This window comes from Mobula birostris, chromosome 9 (assembly GCF_030028105.1).
Source record: "Mobula birostris isolate sMobBir1 chromosome 9, sMobBir1.hap1, whole genome shotgun sequence".
In the NCBI taxonomy this organism is placed as follows: Eukaryota; Metazoa; Chordata; class Chondrichthyes; order Myliobatiformes; family Myliobatidae; genus Mobula; species Mobula birostris.
Window position 1 is genome coordinate 107313515 of NC_092378.1, and position 16438 is coordinate 107329952.

The 16438-nt window shown below is 41.8% G+C and overlaps 1 protein-coding gene across 1 annotated transcript; it reads left to right on the forward strand.

Annotated features, from left to right (window-relative positions):
* Positions 1 to 14089: 14089 nt before the first annotated feature.
* On the forward strand, positions 14090 to 15725 carry LOC140203419 (hemoglobin subunit beta-like). The gene is made up of 3 exons (XM_072269482.1): positions 14090 to 14235; positions 14510 to 14717; positions 15373 to 15725. Exons 1-3 carry the CDS (start codon positions 14144 to 14146, stop codon positions 15499 to 15501), a joined length of 429 nt encoding a protein of 142 aa, XP_072125583.1. The 5' UTR covers positions 14090 to 14143; the 3' UTR covers positions 15502 to 15725.
* The last annotated feature ends 713 nt before the right edge of the window (positions 15726 to 16438 follow it).

Genomic DNA, 16438 nt, shown 5'->3' on the forward strand with positions numbered 1-16438 from the left:
GGCATATGGAGTTACCCAGTGTTTACAACCCTAGAAATCCTTATTTTCTTACCTTCTGCCCACTTCTCTAAATTATATCTACAGGAGTTCACCCTTTTGTCTACTTAGTTTGTTGGTGCCAATGACCTCTGACAGCCTAACCTCCTAATCAAGAACATTTTGCAAATGTTTGGAAACCTCCTTCATTCTGAAACTCTTGATCTCGGATGCTTCCCCGTAGGCACAGAATCTCCCGTCTATCCCCTAACTACTGAATCCCTGATCACTACAGCGCTCCTAGACTCCACTATCAGGGATGTCCTTCAGAGCCAGTCATGGTGCAACAGAGATGGCAGCTGCTGCTACTCTAGTCAAAAAGGCCATTCCAGCAAACGGTGTCCAAAATGATAAACTTGCTATGGAGGGGAATGGACACAGTGGAATCATGCACTCTGTGTTCCACTTGCACCTCTCCTGGCAGTTACCCGACTACCTGTTGCTTGTACTTTTGGAGTGACAACTTCACTAAAGGAACTTATGATACTTTCAACATCATAGAACATAGAACATTGAACAGTACAGCAGAGTACAGGCCCTTCAGCCCACAATGTTGTATCGACCCTTAAACCCTGCCTCCCATAGAACCCCCCACCTTAAATTCCTCCATATACCTGTCTAGTAGTCTCTTAAATTTCACTAGTCTATCTGCCTTTCCACTGACTCAGGCAGTGCATTCCACGCACCAACCACTCTCTGAGTAAAAAGCTTCCTCTATTATCCCCCTTGAACTTCCACACTTTACCTTAAAGCCATGTCCTCTTGTATTGAGCAGTGGTGCCCTTGGGTAGAGGCACTGGCTATCCACTCTATCTATTCCTCTTATTATCTTGTACACCTCTATCATGTCTCCTCTCATCCTCCTTCTCTCCAGAGAGTAAAGCCCTAGCTCCTTAATCTCTGATCATAATGCATACTCTCTAAACCAGACAGCATCCTGGTAAATCTCCTCTGTACCCTTTCCAATGCTTCCACATCCTTCCTATAGTGAGGCGACCAGAACTGGACACAGTATTCCAAGTGTGGCCTAACCAGAGTTTTATAGAGCTGCATCATTACATCGCAACTCTTAAACTCTATCCCTCGACTTATGAAAGCTAACACTCCATAAGCTTTCTTAACTACCCTATCTACCTGTGAGGCAACTTTCAGGGATCTGTGGACTTGTACCCCCAGATCCCTCTGCTCCTCCACACTACCAAGTATCCTGCCATTTACTTTGTACTCTGCCTTGGAGTTTGTCCTTCCAAAGTGTACCACCTCACACTTCCCTAGGTTGAACTCCATCTGCCACTTCTCATCCCACTTCTGCATCCTATCAATGTCTCTCTGCAATCTTCAACAAACCTCTACACTATCCACAACACCACCAACCTTTGTGTTGTCTGCAAACTTGCCAAACCACCCTTCTACTCCAACATACAGGTCGTTAATAAAAATCACGAAAAGTAGCGGTCCCAGAACTGATCTTTGTGGGACACCACTAGTCACAACCCTCCAATCCGAATGTACTCCCTCCACCATGACCCTCTGCTTTCTGCAGGCAAGCCAATTCTGAATCCACCTGGCCTAACTTCCCTGGATCCCATGCCTTCTGACTTTCTGAATAAGCCTACCGTGTGGAACCTTGTCAAATGCCTTACTAAAATCCATGCAGATCACATCCACTGCACTACCCTCATCTATATGCCTGGTCACCTCCTCAAGGAACTCTATCAGGCTTGTTAGACACAATCTTCCCTTCACAATGCCATGCTGACTGTCCCTGATCAGACCATGATTCTCTAAATGCCCAGAGATCCTATCTCTAGGAATCTTTTCCAACATCTTTCCCACCACAGACATAAGGCTTACTGGTCTATAATTACGCGGACTATCCCTACGACCTTTTTTGAACAAGGAGACAACATTTGCCTCCCTCCAATCCTCCGGTACCATTCCCGTGGGCAACGAGGACATAAAGATCCTAGCCAGAGGCTCAGCAATCTCTTCCCTCACCTCGTGGAGCAGCCTGGGTAATATTCCGACAGGTCCCGGGGACTTATCTACCAGTTGACCTCAGCTCAGTAGGATGATTGGGAATAAAATTTGGGGACAAAATTAAGTTCAAAGTTCAGGGCAAATTTTATTATCAAAGTACATATATGTCACAATATACAACCCTGAGATTCATTTTCTTGTGGGCATACTTAGCAAATCTATTGAACAGTAACTATAACAGGTTCATTGTAAGATCAACCTAAATGTTGAAGACAAACTCTGCAAATGCAAATATAAATAAATAGCAATGAACAATGAGAACATGAGATAGTGAGATAAAGCATTCTTAAAGTGAGATCATTGGTTGTGGGAACATCTCAATGGATGGGCAAGAGAGAACAGTTATCCCCTTTTGTTCAAGAGCCTGATAGTAGAGGGATAGTAACTGTTCTTGAACCTGGTGTTGCAAGTCCTGAGGCCTTCTGAGTACCTTCTACCTGATGGTAGCAGTGAGATGAGGCCATGACCTGGGTGGTGGGGATCTCTGTTGATAGATGCTGTTTACCTATGACAGTGTTTCGTGTAGATGTGCTCCACATTGTTTTGGACACAACAGAGCAGGAGGGATTAAAGGAGGAGAGGTGGCATTACTGGTCCAGGAAAATGTCACGGCAGTGCTCAGTCAGGACAGATGGAGAACTTATCTAGTGAGGTGTTATTGGTAGAATTGAGTAATAAGAAAAGTGTGACCCTATTAATGGGGCTGTATCACAGACCACCCAACAGTCCGAGGGGTTTAGAGGAGCAAATTTGTAAAGAGATTGTAAGCTGTTGCAAGAAATACAACACTACAGTAGGTGATTTTAACTTTCCACATATTGACGGGACTACCACACCGTAAAAGTACTAGATGGTTAGAATTCAGAAAAGTTTCCTGCATCAGTACGTACAAGTCCCAAAGAAAGAGTGTGTGATATTGGATCTGCTATCAGGGAATGAGACAGGGCAGGTGATAGAAGTTTGTGTAGGTGAACACTTTGCTTCTAGTAATCACAGTGCCATCAGTTTCAAAGTAAATATGCAAAAATATATAGGTCTGGTCCACAAGTTGAGGTTCTAAATTGGAAAAAGTCTAATTTTGATGGTTTCAGAAAGGGTCTGGCAAATGTGGATTGGAACACTCTGTTTTCCGGTAAATATGTACTTGGTAAGTGGGAGGACTTCAAAAGCGAAATTTTGAAAGCACAAAGCTGTATGTGCCTGCCGAATAAAGGGTAAAGGCAACTTGGTGTAGGGGCCATTTTATCATGAGCTGATCCATTCTCCCATTTAGTCCCACTCCCCCAGCTTCTCACCATAACCTTTGATGCCCTGGCTACTCAGATACCTATCAATCTCTGCCTTAAATACACCCAATGACTTGGCCTCCACTGCTGCCCGTGGCAACAAGTTCCATAGATTCACCACCCTCTGACTAAAAAAAGTTTCTTCGCATTTCTGTTCTGAATGGGCGCCCTTGAATCCTTAAGTCATGCCCTCTCATACTAGACTCCCCCATCATGGGAAACAACTTTGCCACATCCACTCTGTCCATGCCTTTCAACATTCGAAATGTTCCTATGAGGTCTCCCCTCATTCTTCTAAACTCCAAGGAATACAGTCCAAGAGCGGACAAATGTTCCTCATATGTTAACCCTCTCATTCCCGGAATCATTCTAGTGAATCTTCTCTGTACCCTCTCCAACGTCAACACATCCCTTCTTAAATAAGGAGACCAAAACTGCTCACAGTACTCCAAGTGAGGTCTCACCAGCGCCTTATAGAGCCTTAACATCACATCCCTGCTCCTATACTTTATTCCTCTAGAAATGAATGCCAACATTGCATTCGCCTTCTTCACTACAGACTCAACCTGGAGGTTAACTTTAAGCGTATCCTGTACGAGGACTCCCAAGTCCCATTGCATCTCAGAACTTTGAATTCTTTCCCTATTTAAATAATAGTCTGCCCGTTTATTACTTCTGCCAAAGTGCATAACCATACACTTTCCAACATTGTACTTCATTTACCACTTCTCTGCCCATTCTTCCAATCTATCCAAGTCTCTCTGCAGACTCTCCGTTTCCTCAGCACTACCGGCCCCTCCACCTATCTTCGTATCGTCAGCAAACTCAGCCACAAAGCCATCAAGGTACAGGCAGGTAGGAGTAAATGAAGTGCTTATGGAGTATAAGAAGTACAAGAGGACACTTAAGAAAGAAATCAGGAGGGCTAGAAGAAGGCATGATGTTGCCTTAGTAGACAACGTGAAGAAGAATGCTAAGAGATTGTACAGAGCAAGAGGATTGCAAGGGACTAAGCTGGTCTGGAAGATCAAAATGGTAATCTATCCATGGAGCTATAAGAGACGGAGGAGATCTTAACTGCATTTTTTTCATCTGTATTCACTTAGGAGATGGACACAGTTTCTATAGGAGTAAGGCAAAATGGCATCAACTTCATGGGCTCAATACAGATAACAGAGGATGACGTGTTTGTAGCCTTGAGGAAAGTCAGGGTGGCTTAATCCCCAGGGCCATACAAAGCGTTCCATCAGATCCTACAGAGGCAAGTGCAGAAACTGCCAAGCCGCTAGCAGTGATATTTAAATCACCCTGAGAGACAGGTGAGGTGCCGGAGGATTGGAGGGTAGGAAATTTTGTTCTGCTGTTTAAGAAAGACTCTAAAAATAAACCTAGAATTTATAGGCTGGTAAGCCCGACAGTAATAGTGGGTAAGTTGTTGGAAAGTATTCTGAGGGACTGGATATATGAGTATTTAGATAGACATAGACTGATTAAGGATAGTTAGATGGCTTCATGTGTGGTAAGTCGTGTCTAACCAATCTTATAACCTTTCCAGGAAGTTACCAGGAAAATCAATGAAGGCAAGGCAGGGTATGTCACCTACATGGATTTTAGCGACGCCTTTCACAAAGTCCTGCATGGGAGATTGGTCAAAAGGTTCAGTCGCTTGGCATTCAAGTGAGGTACTAAATTGGATTAGACATTGCCTTTGTGGGACATAGTAGGTGGTAGCTTCTCTGACTGGAGCCCTCTGACTGTGGAGTGCCACAGGGATCATTGCTGGGTTCATTGCTGTTTATCATCTATATCAATAATGCGATTAACTGGATCAGGAAACCTGTGGATGACACCAAGATTGGGGGAATTGACGAAGTCTATCATGGCTTGCAGCGGGATCTGAAATGAGCTGAAAAAATGGACTGAAAAGTGGCAAGTGGTGTTTAATGCAGACAAGTGGGAAGTGTTGCACTTCAGTTGGACCAACTAGGTGAGTATGTCTTACTCATTGAATGGTAGAGCCCTGAGGAGTTGTGGTAGACAAAGGGATCTGGGAATACAAGTATTTTCAATAATTAATTGAAAATGGCATTAAAGGTTAATAGGGTCATAAAGAAAGCTTTTGGCTCTTTGCCTTCATAAATCAAAGTACTGAGTACAGGAGTTGGGATGCTATGTTGAAGTTGTATAAGACATTGGCGAGGCCAAATTTGGAGTATTGTGTGCAGTTTTGGTCACCTACCTATAGGAAAGATGTAAATAAAATTGAAAGAGTACAGAAAAAATTTACAATGATGTTTCCAGGTAGGTTTGGAGGATGTGAATTATATGGAAAGATGTAATAGGTTAGGCCTTTATTCCTTGGAATGCAGAAGATTGAGAGGAGATTTGATAGAAGTATACAAAATTATGAAGGGTATAAATAGGGTAAATGCAAGCAGGATGTTTTCACTAAGGTTTTCACTAAGGACTACAACCAGAGGTCATGGGTTAAGGGTAAAAGGTGAGACTTAAGGGGAACATGAGGGGAGACCTGTTCACCCAGAGAGTCGTGAGGGTGTGGAAGGAGCTGCCAGTGCAAGTGGTGCCTACAAGCTTGATTTCAATGTTTAAGAGACGTCTGAGTAGGTACCTAGATGGTAGGGGTATGGGTGGCTATGGTCCCAGTGCAGGTTGATGGGAGTAGACAGTTTAAATGTCTTGGTACAGGCTATATGGGCAGAAGGGCCAGCTTCCATGCTGTACTTTTCTGTGAGTCTTTGACTGTAATGGTTAGGAGGACTTTACCTGTAATGTACTGGGCAGAATCCACTACCTTTTGTAGGATTTTCCATTTCCATACCAGGGCAGTCAGTCAATAGGGTCTCCACAATACATCCACAGATGTTTGTGAAAGTTTTAGATATCATGCCGAAACTCCACAGACTCCTAAGGAAGTAGAGGTGCTGCCGTACTTTCTTTGCAGTTGAACTTACGTGCTGGACCCAGGGCGGGTCCTCTGAAATAGTAACACCCAGGAATTTACAGTTGCTAACCCTCCTCACCTCTGATTCTCTGATGATGACTGGCTCATGGTTTCCCTCTCCTGAAGTCTACAGTCAGTTCCTTTATCTTGCTGACATTGAGTGAGAGGTTGTTGTTATGACACTACTCATCCAGATTTCAGTCTCCCTCCTGTATGTTGACTCCTCACCACCTTTTATTTGACCCACAACAGTGGTGTCATCAGCAAACTTGAATATGGCGTTGAAGCTGTGCTCAGCCACACAGTCATAGTTGTAAAGCGAATAGAGAAAGGGGCTAAGTACACATCCCTGTGGTGCACCTGCGTTTATGGAGATCGTGGAGGAGATGTTGTTACCAATCTGAACTGACTGAGGTCTACAAGTGAGGAAATCCAGGATCCAATTGCACAAGGAGGCATTGAGGCCAAGGTCTTGAAGCTTATTGACTAGTTTTGAGGGGATGATGGTATTGAATGTTGAGCTGTAATCGATAAAAGGCATCATGATGTATGTATCTTTGCTGTCCAGATATTCCAGGGTTGTGTGAAGAGCCAATAAGATGACATCTGTTGTGGACCTGTTGCCCTAGTAGCAAACTGGAGTAGATTCAGGTCACCTCTCAAACAGGAGTTGATATGCTTCATCACCAGCCTCTCAAAACACCTCATCACTGTGTATGTAAGTGGATGTGATAGTCATTGAGGCAGGTCACCAAGCTCTCCTTGGGCACCAGTATGATTGAAGCCTGCTTGAAGCAGGAGGGTATCACACACTACTGAAGCAAGAGGTTAAAGATATCAGTGAACACTCCAGTCAGTTAGTTAACACAGGTCTTTAGTACATAGCCAGGTATCCCATCTGGTCTGGATGCTTTCCATGATTCACCCTCCTGAAGGCAGCTTCGGAGACTTAGATCATAGGATCACCGGGGTATGTGGGGATACGCGATGGTTTCTCCATGTTCTGATGGTCAAAGTGAGCATACAAGGTATTGAGCTCATCTGGAAGCGAAGCATTCAAACACTGCCACAGCTGTTGAGTTTCCCTTGTTGATTCAACTTTGGTCCAGAATTTCTAATTCACCCGTCAGATGACTTTCCGGAAATCATCCCTGCACCTCTAGTAGCTTTCTTGGTCTCCAGAATGGAATGCCTCTGATCTGACCCTCAGCAAATCATAGTCATGGTTATAGTCATACTTTATTGATCCCAGGGGGAAATTGGTTTTCGTTACAGTTGCACCATATATAATACATAGTAATAGAAATAGTAATAGAACCATAAATAGTTAAATAGGAATATGTAAATTATGCCAGTAAATTATGAAATAAGTCCAGGACCAGCCTATCGGCACATCGACCCTCCAAGGGAGGAGTTGTAAAGTTTGATGGCCACAGGCAGGAATGACTTCCTATGATGCTCTGTGCTGCATCTCAGTGGAATGAGTCTTGGCTGAATGTACTCCTGTGCCCACCCAGTACATTATGTAGTGGATGGGAGACATTGTCCAAGAAGACATGCAACTTAGACAGCAACCTCTTTTCAGACACCACCGTGAGAGGGAAATTTCAGATCTCTTGGGCCATCCAGGGCTTCTGATTGGGGAAACTGAATGATTTAGTGGGGACACACTCATCTACAACTGTGTTAATGAAGTCCATGACCATCCTGGTGTTTTCATTCAAATCTCTGGATGACTGCTTGAGCACGGCCCAGTTCACTGACTCAAAGCAATCCGATAATTGCTCCTCTGCCTTCCGTTACCCTCTCTTAGTTGTCCTAATCTCTGGAGCCTTGCTCTTCGGCCTCTATCTCTATGCAGGTAGGAGGACAGCCAAGCGATCTGATTTACCAACATACCAACAAGCACAGAGGTAATGAACGTTTGGTCTAATATGTGGTCAAACAGGGTGACACACAATCAAGGAGCAAGCTAGAATAGGGACGAAAAAGAGCACACTCACACAATTAAAGACATAACAAACACCTGAAGTTACAATGGATATACTAAAAGCAATTATAAAAAATGCCCAGAACTGGAAGTGTACTGGCAGTCATAATATTCATAACTATCGGTATAAAAATTTACTTGCCTTCTTCTGTACCTATTAATACCTATCAACAATTTTCTTAAAAATACTGAAAAAGTGCCCAGAATTTTGACAAAAGGTAAAACATATTTCTTACTTAAAGGAGAAATTACAAATGACCCAACAAAATAGAGTCCTATTACTTGTTTAAAAACTATATTCAAAATTGTAACATCATGTGCCTTGCAACCGCTCACTTAGATAAGCACAATATATTTACAGAAGAGCAGAAAGGATGCCATAAGGGTATGAAAGGATGGAAATAGATTCTGATAATAGATTCTGTAATTCTAAATGAAATCCAGTGGAAAAACAGAAAACTTTCATGTCGTTTTATTGACTGCCAAAAAGTATTAGTCATGGTTAATAGCAATTCTTAATATATATAAACTACACCCAATACTTGTGAAACACTTACAATATCTAATGAAACATTAACATACTAGTCACCCTATCTATCGTATTAATAACCGAAAAAGAAAAACTGGCATTATCAGAATAAACTAAGGCATTTTGCAGGGCGGCTCTCTAAGCCCAATATGGTTTTATCTAGATTTAAACTCGCTCTCTAAGTTACTGAATTGGATGAAAGTAGAGCATCAAATCAGAAACAACTGAACAATTTATACCTTGACACACCTTCCAAACATGGATGATTTGAAATTGTTCACTCCTTCATCAGTAAAGCCAAAGAAATTCATTCAAATAGAACTATTTTCTGGAGATATAAACATGAACATTGGACTAGATAATGCAGAACATCAAACATAAAGAAAGGTGCAATTGAGCTAGTAGAATATAAAACAGAGTAGCAGGATACAATACCACCGATGGGTGCCTCTGTAATTCCCTTTACTCCTCTGTAATACTGATGCATCTGACTTTAGCTTCTCCCTCTCAAACTGAAGGGTAAGTTCTATGATATTATAATCACTGCCTCCTCAGGTTCCCTTACCTTAGGCTCCTTAATCAAATCTGGCTCATTACACAGCAACCAATCCAAAATTGCCTTTCCCCGACTGTGCTCGACTACAAGCTACTCTAAGAAAACCGCCTTGTAGGCATTCTACAAATTCCTTCTCTTGGGATTCAATACCAACCTGATTTTCCCAAACCACATGCATATTGAAATCCCCTATGATATTGTAACATTTCTCATTTTATCTGCCTTATCTATCTCTTGTTGTAATTTGTATCCCACATCCTGGCCACTGTTCAGAGGCCTGTATGTAACTCCCATCTGGGTCTTTTTACCCTTGTAGTCTCTTAACTCCACCCATAAGGATTCTACATCTTCCAATCCAATGACACTTCTCACTAAGAATTTGATTTCATTATTTTATAAACAGAGTTATCCCACTCCCTCTACCTACCCGCCTGTTCTTTCAATACAATGTGTATCTTGGATGTTAAACTCCCAATTCTGATCTTCTTTCAGCCATGAATCAGTGATAGTCACAATTTCGCACCTGTCAATTCTAACTGCACTGCAAGATTATCTATGTTATTCTGTATACTCTGTGCATTCAAATACATCTTCAGTCCTATATTCATCACCCTTTTCAATTTTGCTGCCATGCTGCACTTTAATACATCTCACTGACTGCAATTTTGCCCTATCATCAGCCTGTTCTTCCTTACAGTCTCACTATATTTGTATACCGACCGCCCCATCCTCAACTCTATCACTCCAGCACCTATCCCCCTGCCATAATAGTGGCAGCAGCTCAATGCATAAAAGGATGTCAAAAGGTTCAGCTATTGTTTAGACCAAACATCAGGATAGGGAAGAAATATGATCTAAATGGCTTTGACTGTAAAATGATCGTTGGTGCCAGATGGGGTGGTTTGAGTATCTCAGAAATTGCTGATCTCCTTGAATTTTTATGCACAACAGTCTCTAGAATTTACAGGATATGGTGCAAAAAAAAAACGAAGAACATCCAGTGAGCATTGTTTCTGTCGGCAAGAGCCCTTGTAAATGACAGAAGTCTGAGGAGATTGGCCAAACTGGTTCAAGCTAACAGAAAGGTGAGAGGAACTCAAATAACCATACTTTACAACAGTGCTGCGCTGAAGAGCATCTCTGTATGCATGACATGTCAAACCTTGAAGTGGATGGTGCACAGCAGCTGAAGACCATAAACGTACACTCAATGGCCACTTTATTAAGTGCAGGAGGTACCTATAAAGTGGCCACAGAATGCACTGTGTATCTCACTGTTGTTTGACCAGTCAGTGCAACAGCTCTCCCAATTTTGGCAGAAGCCCCCCAAATGTTGGTAAGGCAGACTTTACAGGCTCAACAGAGCAGCTTCTGTTGCTGTTGTTTCTGGTGTCCTGGTTGACTCCAAATGATCCACTGTGTTTGGTTTCTTTGAGGTTTTCTAGTGGTATATTGCAACAGAATAGCTTCTGTTGCTATATCAGAGAGCAATTAAGACTCTACCACCACGGTGAGTCTTGGGGAGTCATGTATGAGCCAGGACAATGTCATTGTCGATTACAAAATAAATAAGGTAAGTAAGAAGACTGGAGAAACTCTTTTCCATACTCTTTTCCATAGATGCTGCCTGCTCTGCTGAGTTCCTCCAGAGTTTTGTGTGTGTTGCTATAAAGACCGGGCCCAGAACACATACAGTCTTATGACTCATAGACAACTTAATTTACTTGTACACAAGGAGAACAGCTTAGTCCCTGTCATCTTACTGCTCTGCAGTCGGGACAGAAAACTTGACATTTTTATACTGAATTGACTTATCAATTACAGACTATTTGGTTAATTGTCTATGTTTGAATTCCTTATTTGCAAGTAAATTAAAAGTCAGAGTGAGAAAGTATATCAACATTTGCAGTAACCTACTACAAGTGAATGCTGCATATTAGCCTGTGATATTCCTGCTGACACATCCTTTGGAAGTACCTCAATACTAAATATTGGAGGACACACTGCTAGTCAGCTGTAGTGCACTTTGTGGAATTTGACCAATCTACAGTCAAGTCGTTGGATGATACTGTGTGCTTTTAAATAATAATAAAAGCAACAAGCAAACACACCGTTCTTCTAAGTTTGTTCCAAAACATTTATAGTTTGTAGTCTTAGTGTCTAATATACAGTATTGGTTGGCATCCGTCTGTCTCAAAAGATAATCAGTAATGAACATCATCATCACATCTGGGTGGAAGGTATGGAGATCCTGAGATGCCCAGTTATCAAGAACCCCCTCTTGGCCTCACCAGTGTAGTACAAAGGAAAGCTTATGAGGCAATACGTTTTGCACCAGATTGGCCGCAGGAGCTGCCAGAAGGATGTTCAATGACGTCCAGCTGCCTCAGGGGCTCCACTCTGGATTTGCTGTCTGGGTTTACTCCCGTAGCCTTTGTCTCTCCTGAGGCAGCCCACAAGGCCATAGGTCTATTTACCCATAGCTGGGGATCTGGTTCACAAGCACCAGGGCACATCCACACACCGGTGGGCCTGTGTGCTACGTGTTCAGGGGCCAGAACTTCTCCTTGTGCTCTGTAGTTCAGCCTGCATCCGAAAGAAATATACAGTTTTATTGAGAGGGGAAAATGTACAATGTGCAATGTTATCTGTTATAATTTATTTTTGCTTTTCTAAATATGAGCACCCCTGGCAAGATCAATGCTTATTGCTCCTCATGATGGCTCCAGAGCATAAGGTAGCATCTTGCTGCTGTGAACTACCACAGTCCTTTCTGATGAAGGGACTGTCCCAGTGCTGATGGGGAGGGAAGTCCAGGAACTGGTCCTAGTGGCAATGAACAAATGTTCAAACAAACACATGGTGAAGGGACTGAATGTTATTGTGACCGATTGGGAACATCCATATGAGCTGACTTGCACTTGATTGTCTGCCTGCACTGCTCTTTCTCTTCAACAGTAGCACTTTATTCTGCCTTCTGTTATTGTTTTACCATGACCTACCTCAATGCACTGTTGTAATGAAATGAATGGTATGCAAGACACATTTGCTCATTCTCTCACAGCACTTGTGACAATAAAAAAAATTTACCAATTTAGCATCTGGTCCCTTGGGTTTCAGCTCTTAAAGGGACAACACAGAAGCAGAAAGGCTGCAGCTGGGAGTGTGGGCTGCTTTGTGTAACACCTGCTGCAGTAGTTGGAGAGGACAGTGTGTATGGACTGCTGATGGGGGAGCATTCGAGCAAGATACCCTCGATGGTGTGGCGCTACTTTGATGCTGATGGAGGTGCCCTCATTCAGACAAGTGGAGAGTATTCCATCACGCTGCAGAATTGTACCTTTAGAAGATGGAACATTCTTACTACGGTATAAGTGAGTCGCTTGCCATTGCATAGCCAGAGTCTGACCAGCTCGTATATTCAAATTAGTTCTGTTCCTGATCCAGCTCTGTCCTTGGTCAGTGGTGACTCCCAGGATGTTAATGGTAGGACTCAGTGACAATGGACTTGAACACAAGGACCAATGTCTGCATGGCATCTTGTTAGAGATCCTTGTTACGTGATACTTTAGTAATGCGAATGTTACTGGCTACTTATGGCAGAATGTTGTGTGGAGCTTGTTGTATCAAAACATGGGCTACTTCATTTACTGAGTAGAAAATGTATTTGAACATTGTACCATCAGTAGAGAGCACCCTCACATCTGACAATCAAAAACACTTGCAAATGCTGGAAACGTCACAAACAGAATGCTGGAATTACTCAACAGCTCAGGCTGTAAGAAGAAATCTCATTGATCTCACCAAAATCTCACCTGAGAACTTCCAATATTCTCTAAATTAAATCAGGAAATTAGCATGTTGGTTTATCGTTGGCATGTGTTTTTATCCCATATCTGATATTTCTTGCCATGCTCTATGGTTTGCTATTATTTTAAGGATGAGCTAAATGTTTCTCAAAGGCAGGAGTCAAATTGATTGGCAGTAAGACCATGATTACCCATGACTTGGTTTGCCATTGAATAGATACACTGAACAGAAATAGAACATCTTCAATGTTTCCATTTACCAACTTCATAGACCTTCCCAATGATGGTGTAAAATGCTATTAGCTTACCCAGTGAATGCGGGTAGCAGAATTGGCAGTCGGCAGCCAGGGATCCTCAAGTGCACATTGCTACTGCACCCCAGAATTTTGAACATTGATAGAAAATAACCTTCCCTTAAGGTGATAACGTAACTTTTTCGTAAATGCTTCATTAGTACAATCCCATGTACATGAAAGAGAACGTTAATCAAATTGCATTAAAGTGGACATCAGTTTGGTTTCAACTTCAGAAACTTATAAATTTCTGAAAATTGATAAGATGTGATTTAATGAAGTAGTGTAACCGGCAAAAGGAAGTGTAAGATTTGATTTCGTTAACAAAGAACAAGCTTTGCAGTTTGAAAGTGAATGTGTTGAATTAATATTCAACAAAATTGGAGAATGATTCTTTGTATTTTTGGGCAGAAGCAAGACTCAGGCAAACAGATGATCAACAAGTGTTTATCTTAACACTCAAACACAGAAGGTTTGCTGCCCTCTGATAAAAAGTGTGTCCAACCTACCAAGTAGTCAGCCTATTACAGTTGGGTTTTAGCCTGGGACGAGCCGTATTGTAGACTATAAAAGTGAAGGCAAAACTCCAGATCAACACAGCTTTCTTGATTGAGCAGTGACAGTGAGAGCTCAACAGCCAAAATGGTGAAATTAACAGAAGCACAGGAGCAATACATCAAGGGTGTTTGGAAGGAAGTGGATCAGAAACAAATAACTGCCAAAGCCCTGGAAAGGTATGATGAAAATGTACTTCTTGTTTTAAGTTTAAATCATGCATTTTATTTTCAATTATGGTTCCTGTCCAGTTCCTTGAATTTTCAATGCGTGACTGAATGTTGTTATGGGGTGACGGAACTGGTATTCAACACAGCACTGAGGTTCTTGTCAAATCCACTGAAACTCAAATCTTAACTTGATAGAAATTGACTTAATCATGAGCTTTGAGAGGTAAATTATTTCCAAGATTTCACAAAAAAACCTGGACGACTTTTCTTTCCTTCCCTGCAGGGTGTTCAAGGTATATCCATGGACAACCAGGCTGTTTACCAAGCTCGGTGGCCATTTTGCAGCCAATGACAGTGGTGTTCAGGTTCACGCAGAGAAAGTGCTAAGGGCTCTGGGCGACGCTGTTGATGATATGAAGAAAGTCGAAAGTAATTTCCAATCCCTGAGTGCTAAACATCAAGACATCGGAGTGGACACTCAAAACTTCAAGGTAGAATTCGATCTTTTTAGGATGTGCACATTTTCACTAAAGGGGTGCTATAGATATTACACATTTTCTAGAGTCAGAACAAACATGATCGCCAAGGTGGATTGAAGCAGAGGACATCTAGTTTCTGTACAATAGATAGTTTTACTTTTCTGAAAAACTGGATCGATTGCAGCAATGGATAGAGCCACTGTTTGATGAGATCTTTAATGAGAGCTATGTATTCAGGATACTCACTCCACAATTCATGCACTAGATTCGGCAAGATTGCACAAGAAAACAATTTGATTTCAAGTTCCTTTTTTCAACATGTAAATTGATGCAGATTTTTATCCCTTATCACTGCTTCAATCACTGGTGTAGTCCTCACCTTGGGTGTTGTCTGTAAAGAGTTTGCTCCCATTTTCTGCAACTTCAGATTAATTATCTTCTGTTTAGCAAAAAGAATCATGAAGCCTTCGATGGGTATATGAGAAGAGAGTGTGTTGTCAGGGTACAGGGAAAAGGGTGGGGCCAAATGAGTTTGCACCACTGGGAACTGACATCGACCCAGAAGACAAAATGGATTTCTGGGCTATTCCGTATGAAGTCAGTGGCAGTTTGAGTTTTGCATTCCAGTTTTTTTTCAATGTTGTATAATTATTACTTTTCTTCACAGCTTCTTGGCCAGGCCTTCATTGTTGAACTGGCTCTTCATTACAAGAAAGGATTCAGACCAGAGGAACATGAAGCTGCCTTCAAGTTTTTTAAACTGGTTGCAGAAGCTCTCGCCAGCAACTACCATTAAATCTAGAACCTGCATCTTCCACCACCTTCAGAAATGCAATGAAAACATGTATTATCAGCACCTACAAGGTGTTGTTTGCTTAAAGAGCTTGTGCTACATCAGATATAAGTCATGATAATGTAAATGTGGTATAAAATTCCTCTTTACATGGTCATTTTTCCTCAAAGCTTCAAAAATGTAAACATTCTTTCTGCATCAATAAAGAAACAATATTTCCCTCAAAATTACCGAAAGTAATTTCTTTGTTTCAGTGTAATGAAAATTATAAGATCTATGACTTAGTTGAGATTGCAAATAGGTCATTATTTAAAAAAAACAGATATAGTTCTGTGGACCAGGGTAGGCAAATGCATTTTTCATCTGACAAAGTAGTTTTGATATTAATTTACTGCTCTATTTTGGGGAAGAGCAGCAGCCAATTTCTCATATAGTTTTCATATTTCATGACAATGTCGAAGGGAGCAATTTAGTGTATTGACTCTATATACCATCTCTCAGAGAAATTCCATCAATCCAAACCTCCACTCATCTCACTATAACTCACACAAGTCTATTAGCATCTCCCTGATTCTTCCACGACCCTAACATATTAGGGCCTTTTACTGAAACGAGTAGATCCCCCAACAATCACATATCTGCAACAAGGAGATAATCCAACCAGTCAGGGAGAGGACATGTAAATACCCATAGGCAGTATTAGTGGACTGAAAAGAACCAGGGCGACTGGAGTGTGAACCTGACATATAGCAGCGCCGTAGAGCGTGGATGGTGCCTACCCTGAGCTCTGAATTGTTCATCAGCAGGCCATTTTTTCAAAAATGAGATAAGGTCAAAGGTTAACACCCATCCCTTTTTTTTTTGCTTACATGATATATCATAGAATGCAGAATACTGAAAAGTACAGCACGGGGTCAGGACCTTGGCTCAAGTCATGGTG

Bases quoted from the DNA above. Each gene is read 5' to 3' on its own strand.
- LOC140203419 (XM_072269482.1), top strand. From the start codon at position 14,144: ATGGTGAAATTAACAGAAGCACAGGAGCAATACATCAAGGGTGTTTGG. The intron at 14,236-14,509 runs GTATGATGAAAA...CCTTCCCTGCAG, and splicing joins ACTGCCAAAGCCCTGGAAAG to GGTGTTCAAGGTATATCCAT. The intron at 14,718-15,372 runs GTAGAATTCGAT...TTTTCTTCACAG, and splicing joins TGGACACTCAAAACTTCAAG to CTTCTTGGCCAGGCCTTCAT.